The sequence below is a fragment of the Microtus ochrogaster genome, unplaced genomic scaffold (genome assembly GCF_000317375.1).
Source record: "Microtus ochrogaster isolate Prairie Vole_2 unplaced genomic scaffold, MicOch1.0 UNK158, whole genome shotgun sequence".
Taxonomy (NCBI): domain Eukaryota; kingdom Metazoa; phylum Chordata; class Mammalia; order Rodentia; family Cricetidae; genus Microtus; species Microtus ochrogaster.
The window spans coordinates 74,331-82,374 of record NW_004949256.1 but is presented as its reverse complement, the minus strand read 5'-3'; the positions used below and the strand labels follow the sequence as shown (position 1 = coordinate 82,374).

Sequence of the window (8,044 nt, the reverse complement as noted above, 5' to 3'; positions counted from 1 at the left end):
TGTGCCACCACCGCCCGGCCTATGCCTGTGTCTTAAAGTATTTTTTATACTTTTTTCTCTTGCTGTTTTAGAGGCTCAGATATTATATCATTTACTCACTGAGGCAACTATCATTCTTTATCCTCGGTCTATCAGGAAATATTTTTAATAGTGCAAAATAAACTCTTACACATAAAAAAAATAATGTTTGCAGGTAAGAATGTAGGGAGAAGAAACACTGATACATTGCTGGTGTGAATGTAAATTAGTAAATTCGCTATGGAAATCAGAAATCAGTATAGAAACATCTCAAAGTACCTGGAAATAAAATAATAATGTTTACCAGGTAAACCACTCCAAAGTATATATCCAAGAGAATCAGAAACTGTACAAGATATGACAGAATGTTTGGACACTAGTCACAGTATCTACATCATGGACACCATAAGTGACTGTAAGCAGACAATGTATTGAGAAAACATTATTTGTGTATGTGTGTGTATGTTTACATTATGTATTAAGGAGTACTTTACAGTTTAAAAAATCAAGGAAAAGAAGACAAACTCATTTCGCTTCAGAAAGGTAGAAAAGCTGAAGATGAGTGTATAAAATATATTAAGTCAGACTCTAAAGACCCATGTCAAATATTTTTTCTCACATGTGGTGGAGGGGGGAATTGGTTATATGAAAATAAAAAAGAGTGGGATCTAAAAGCTTAGCAAAACCAGGATTTTGGAAGGATTTTGCTTAAATTTGAACAGCCTACAACAGGTTATTTTTTCCCATCTCAGATGATCATTTTTCACAGTCACTGGAAAAATTCTCCATTTTCTCTGCTCTAAACCTAGAACTATGCAACCATAATTTCAAAAGATGGAAGTGTGATAGAAAATCAAGTATCAATCTACCCCTGGCAGTGGTGACAAACACCTTTAAACCCAGCAGTTTGGAGGCAGAGAAGTTCAAGACCAGCCTAGCACACAGAGTAAATTCTCTGTAGCCAAGGCTACACAGAGAAAATCTATCTCAAAAAACAAAAACAAAATACAAACAACCACCACAACAAAAATCAACTTGTAATAAATGTGGAAGCCCAAAAATGTAAGCCTGTTCTACCTTGTCTGAAGGTCAGAGAGTCTGAGCTTATTCAGAGTTGTGGACAGCTGTGGCTACACACCCTGACCTAGGGTGTGGTTACTTGGTGTTTTGACATTAAGATGACTTTTAGAGGTAGATCCACTCCACCTGGACCAAAGGTTAGAGAATTCAAGTATACTGCTACTCTTTCTCTTGAAATAGGAGGTTTGACCTAGGGAGTTACTGCCTTCAGGATACCTGGTCTAGAGTGAGTTCACGGCCTAAACAACAGAATGCTTTTCTTAAGAAATAATGACTTATGTCCCAAGTATTGGAAGAAGTAACTGTTCTGGTGGTCCTTTGTGTCAGGTTAAAGCAGTCTTTTGTCTTCTTTCCCCCTTTGTATTGGGGTGTAAAAGCATATGGAAAAATGGCAAACTCAGAAGAATTCAGCGTCCAATATTCACTGAGTTGGCCTCCCATTACTCTCCTGTGTCTCTGTGATTCTTTCTTATCTCGGCTCCTCCTACCTAGCATTTCTAATCCTCATGCCCCTGTTCCAGAATGTTCAAACCCACTGTATCTAGGATCATAGCAGAACTCACTCCATAAGGTGTCTCCTAACAAATTCTCTGCAGGCATAATTTTCAAAAGAAAAGTCTGTCCACACATTGTTTCTACAGAAAGTGATTTTGTATTTATTTCTGGCAGTCCCGTAGGAAATGAATGATGGGCTTGGTTTGCAGTCTCCATGAGAATTCATTGTTCTCTGATGCTCTCCAATAGGACACAGAGGCAAAGCTCTTCCATTATATCGGAGACAGTGACTTTATATATTGTGCTGCAAGTCACCCTTGGCAAGGTTTACACATCTTCAGACAAGTTAGATGAGGTAAGCGATGGAAATGGTAATTCCATAGACCTTTCTACCAAACTATAAACTAGTAAATATCATATCTCCAAGACAATGTGAAAGTCAGACCTGTGTTTCAGATTAACACAAGGTGAGTAGAGATGGTTCTTCCATCCTCTCTGTTTACCAGGGCAATGGCTGAAACATGGATGTGCACATTTATCAGAACCCAGATACACAGCCAAGGAAAGCTTTTAAACTAATAAATGGTAAGTGTTTTAGTATATTTTTATATTTACCTATAGAGATATAACTCAAGTAACTATAAGATGCAGATTATTTTAACATTAAAGAATTTTTGGATTCTTATGTAATAGTCTTAATATACAACAAAACTAAATACAATTGTCTATCTTGGCCTGTGAGTCTTATAATCTCATACTGTGATTTGTGTTGTTTTCCATTACAACAGTATAATGTGAGAATATGTGATATATGTAGCTGCTGAAGAAAAAAAAATAGTAGGTTCAAAAGAGAGAATTCTACAGTAAGTACTATATAATTAAACATTGATATCAATCTTGTCAGCACTCAAATTTAATAGTGAAACTATTATATAATATGTGGTTTTACAAGGTTACATTAGAGTTGAGGATGCTGAATATTCTTTCAAATCAATGTTGGGTTGGTACGTTAGATTTCTTTATCTCGGGCTGCCTTATCTGCCTGGAGTGTCCTGTCTCAAGTCTTTTGTTACTTTAGAAACCATTTACGGGTTCAAATATTTATATATCTCCTTCTGTAAATTTCCTGAAAAAAGACAAAATGAAGGACATTTTTTCCCAATAATTGTTGAGCTTTTATAATTTCATTTTCGTATTTGTACTGTCTTCTAAAGAATAACTTGTACTTCACAGGCTTCAAATAATTCTAGTTTATCATCAGTTCAGAATACAAGATTTTATGCATTTTCTACTTTAATGCTTAAATTTTTAATTATGATGATAATAAAGTTAGTAAATCTTTTCCCTAAAGATAGCACTAAAACTTTATAAAAGAGATATTCCATAAAGTGAATGCTAATTAAAACTTGGATAGAATATTACATAAAAGCTTTCAAAAGTGAGTATTTTTACAAAATAATTTGTGAAAAAAGAATAATTTTAAAACTTAATTTTAAGGCTTCCCAAAGCAGAATTTGCTAGTGAGCTCCCTGCTTCACATGCAAACCAGAATGCTTTTTACTTAATCTTACTTGGTAACATTAGAAAATGTAAACAAGCATAAAGTTTGGGAAATGGTGAGTGTTTTCCTTAAAGGACAACAGATCACTGCCGTGTGTGCATTCCAACAACCCCATGTGCATTCCCAGAATTGGTTTCTCCTTCATTCCTATCACACACTGTGCTAAAAGTCGCTGGCTTCTCTCTTTGTGACTTCTTTCCCTTCAGGTCATGCTCACTGGAAACATATCCACATCTTGTGTGTACACTAGGAAATAATCATACATCTATACATATATAATATACTTATGTTCATAATTATCTTTCACATATTTAATCTTCTTTTCTTGAATTTCTTCACATGATCACTTATCTTTCTCTTTACTTTGTGGTTTTTCAATATGTTGCAAAAAACACATATATTTCTCCATGTGTACAATAATTTGCTGTGAATCTAAATATTAGTAGAGCTTATCTATTTTAAAACCATGGAAATATGAAAACTGTTACGTTGCTGTCAACAGAAGTAGCACCAAAGTGTTCCTAATGAAACTGTGCTGGAAGGAAGAATTATCTGGAATGTCACTAAAGATGAACCATTTGGAATTCATATAGAAAAACAATTGAAATTCACTTGTGCTTACTGTAAGAAAATACTGTGAAAACTATATAATTATTCACTTTTAAAAAACACAAAGGATCAATTACTTTAAACTTTGTTGGATTGATTAGAATAGAGTCAATAAATAAATTCTACTTATTGACATAGACAAAGATTGTTTCTATGGATATGTATGCATATTAATTTCAAATTCATATTATTATTTGTTAGCCATTTTGATTCTACTTTAAAAATTAATTAGAAGGAAATTACAAGCTATTTTAATTTTAATGAATTAGACAAAGTTTATGAGTTTTTGTCTAAGCTTTATAGTATTGTAAGTATTCGTTCAAAAATTGTGGCATTTATAAAGCTATTAAATTTATAGAATAAATGAAGGTTTATTACTGAATCAAAATAGTCTAGAAATTAGAAGTATTTTTACTATAACCCTTTTTCTAAAAAGTTAATGAGCCTTGAATATTGAAATATTGGATTTATATTTATAGGTAAAACACCAGTTATTACTTTTTCATACATATCTTTCCCCCTTCACTTGTCTTAACTCAGAAAACATGAGTGAGAAATCATATTATTAGAAAAACAAAACTCATGGTAGCATGTTGAGCTGCCAATTCATTTTGAAATTGCATGTCCTTCATGCCTCTCAGTTTCTAAACACTTAGCTCAGACTATCAGCATCCTGACCCTGCAGGAATCTCATTTCATGTTGCCATTTATTTAAGTTCTTTGTTGTTTTTCTTTCTTAGAAATTAGGATATGTATATCCCTAAATTAGAACTTTAGAACTACTGGTAACAACACTTTAGAACTACTGGTAACAACAGAGTTATGCAGTATAACTACAAAATATAAATATCACACACCTGAAAAGTATAATAAAATAAACTATAGGAAAGGTGAGCAAAGTATATTAATGAACCTAAAGACCTATATTCCAAATGACCAACATTGCTTCTGTAAATACACAATTATAGTATACTCAACTCTTTACAAGAAGGGAAATAATTGTTCTTTAAAACATACTAATGAGGTAGTGAACAGGTTCTTGAATAAACTCTAAGATAACTCTTAAAAATACATGGGCTTTGGTTAATTTTCTGAGTAAGAAATTTTTATGTTGGAAAAGGAAGAATTTTTAAGTGTGTACTTTTTCTAAAATTCTTTTGTAGACATGTTGGAATACAAAAGGAATGAAGAACCAGTCAGTAGAGATAGTGTTTATTTTGCTGGGACTGACCAATGACCCTCAGCTACAAATTCTGATTTTCCTGTTTCTGTTTTTCAATTACATCTTGAGCCTGATGGGGAACTTAGTGATCATCCTCCTCACCCTGCTGGATCCCCACCTCAAGACTCCAATGTACTTCTTCCTCCGGAATTTCTCCTTCCTAGAAATGGCATTAACATCTTCCTGCATTCCACGGTTCTTGATGAGCATCCTCACTGGTGACAAAACAATTTCTTATGGAGCTTGTCTAACCCAATTATTCTTCTTCTTTCTGTTACTAATCACAGAGTTCTACCTCCTGGCAGCCATGTCCTATGACCGCTATGTCGCCATCTGCAGACCACTGCATTACCCCATCATCATGAACAGCAAAGTGTGTCACCTGCTGGTCATCAGTTCCTGGGTGACTGGGTTCTTATCCATCTTCCCCCCTCTGATGTTGGGACTCAAACTGGATTTCTGTGCTTCCAAATTGATAGACCACTTCCTGTGTGACACTTCTCCTGTCCTCCAGCTGTCCTGCACAGACACACGCTTTATAGAGTGGATGGCTTTTGTCATAGCTGTGATGACCCTCATCATTACCTTGATCTTAGTGATCCTCTCCTACACACTCATCATCAAAACCATCCTAAAGTTCCCGTCAGCTCAACAACGGAGAAAAGCCTTTTCCACCTGCTCCTCACACATGCTTGTTGTGTCCATCACTTATGGCAGCTGTATCTTCATGTACATGAAAACATCAGCCAAGGAGAGGGTGACTTTAAACAAAGGTGTGGCTGTGCTCAACACTTCTGTGGCCCCTTTGCTAAACCCATTCATTTACACCCTAAGGAACCAGCAGGTGAAGGATGTGTTCAAACAGGTCCTTCACAGATTGTGTTCTTCTCAAAACAGTGAATTAAGAATTAGGCAAAAAATAGCATACTGCTGTAATATGACTGAAAAAAAATGAAATTGATAGATACATCCTCTATGGCCTATGCCATTTTTCTCCATTAATACTTAAATCACAGTAACTATTCTAATTGCCCAATGCAATTAGATATTCTATATTTCAGAATATATCTTCTGAATCACTAGGAGGAAACTGCTACTCTAGTCCACACTAGATAGTGTAATTTTCTCTTTACTCAGAAATCTCTCTTCCAATAAATTAAAGGCTCATAAATAAAATGTATTGTACAAGTAAATGTCTAGACATTCTGAGTTACTCTCTGTGTGTATTAATTTTAAGTATTTAATTTGCAGCTTAATATTTTGCATTGCTAAAAATAAAGACAAACACAGAGCATGAAATTATTCTATAATGTAATGAAGGTTGTAGAAAATAACTAGAAAATCTGAGTTGATACAAAGATTAAATTAGTCTTATAGAAGGAGGAATCCAAATGATGTACCTTGTAGATGAAAGAAAATAGATTGATGGGCACTGTTGATGAGAAGCATGAGCATATTAAAGAATGAGATGTTTCTCATCTAGAGTTATTATCATTATAAATTAATGTCAGAATAATTAAATCATTTTGCCAAAAATATCAAGGCAAAAGAACACAGCTTTCTTGTCAAAGGGAATTCAAGATGTTTATTCTAGAGCCAAATTTGAGTGACATGACCAGAAACAGATTTATGTTCTCTTTAGTTCCTCTTTTCTTTTGGAAATAGAGTTGAGTTTTTTGTTGTTGTTGTCTTTTATTTCCTTTTGGTAACAGAACAATGAAAGTCATAAATGAAGATATTTCTTAAATACACTGGTGGAAACATCAGGAAGATGATTATAGGAAGGTGGGGAACTTTTCTAAAAGTTCCAGGTGTTATTTGATGACATTCTTAGGGTTTTGGTCACAGATGCTACTGATCTATTAATAGATTCCAAAAAGGTTTTTTTTGTCTGTTGTTTTTCAATTTGTAACTTTTTTATCCTTTTATTTAAAATAGATATTTGTCTCACGTAATACATCTGATTACGGTTTCCCTCCTTCTTTTCCTCCCTGTTCCAACCCATTTCCCCTCCCACTTGATCCACCCCTTTTCTGGCTTTCATTAGAAAACACAAAATCTTCCAAAGGTGAATAATAAAATATCATAAGGTAAAACAAAAACTAGCACATTAGAATAGTACAAAACAAACAAACAGAAGAAAAGTAGCCCCAAAAAGACACAAGAAACAGATATAGATGCAGAGACCCAGTTGTTCAAACTCTGCGGAATTTTATAAAAGCAATAAACTGATAAGCATATGTCAAAAATTTTTGGTTTGTTAGTCACAGGATTCTATTACTGACAAAGAAGTTTGCAAGAATTGCTGTTCGCGGGCTAAGCTAGCAGAGGCGAGTTCATCAGCATCTGTATCTGCAGGATTCCCACATCCCCGTGTCGCTGAAGTTCTAACTAGTCTACCATCATTTAGACACACACAGCTTCTTTCCAGTAAAATCTGGGGTGGGGGGTGGGGAGTCTCTTGGTGTAACTGCACCAAAACTCTACTCAGGGTACACTTCATTTCTTACAAGAAGATTGGAATCTAGAAACAAGCATACCTGTACTAGCGTAAGAAAGGCTCTGCTTAGCCTGGCTTCCGTCATACAGATAACATAGCGGTTGTGTGGGCTGTTGGCCTCCTCCAGGTCTGGTTGTGCAACTTGGGGAAGCCTCCGGCTATATAGGTACCATAAAGGTCATGAATCTTTACTTCTCTAGAAATACACTGCATCTATATTCGAAACTATGTATCCCAATTGGGAAAAGGAGGTATTTTCAGTTCTGCAACAGATTCTTTCCAGTCAGCAATTTTCATACCCTGTGTAGAAATGTATTGTTATAGGTATAAGTGTGGGCTTCATAAAAAAATGCTAAGATTAAAAATATTTACAGATGTTGACATGAAATATGCTCTGATAATGTAAATGTTTAGGATTTCATTGATTACAGAATGTGGTCTATATAAAATATATTATTTGCAGATATGCTTTTGGATACTAAATAGATAATTATGGCCTAGTAAATGTTTAGAATTTCATTGATTCAGAATGTGATCAATATAAAATATAATACTTGCA

At 34.5% G+C, this 8,044-nt stretch overlaps 1 protein-coding gene across 1 annotated transcript; it reads left to right on the top strand.

Moving 5' to 3' along the window:
- The first annotated feature begins 4,947 nt into the window (after positions 1-4,947).
- LOC101990703 (olfactory receptor 6C6-like) lies at positions 4,948-5,940 on the top strand. The gene has a single exon (XM_026778453.1). The coding sequence runs from the start codon at positions 4,948-4,950 to the stop codon at positions 5,938-5,940; it is 993 nt and encodes a 330-aa protein (XP_026634254.1).
- Positions 5,941-8,044: the final 2,104 nt, after the last annotated feature.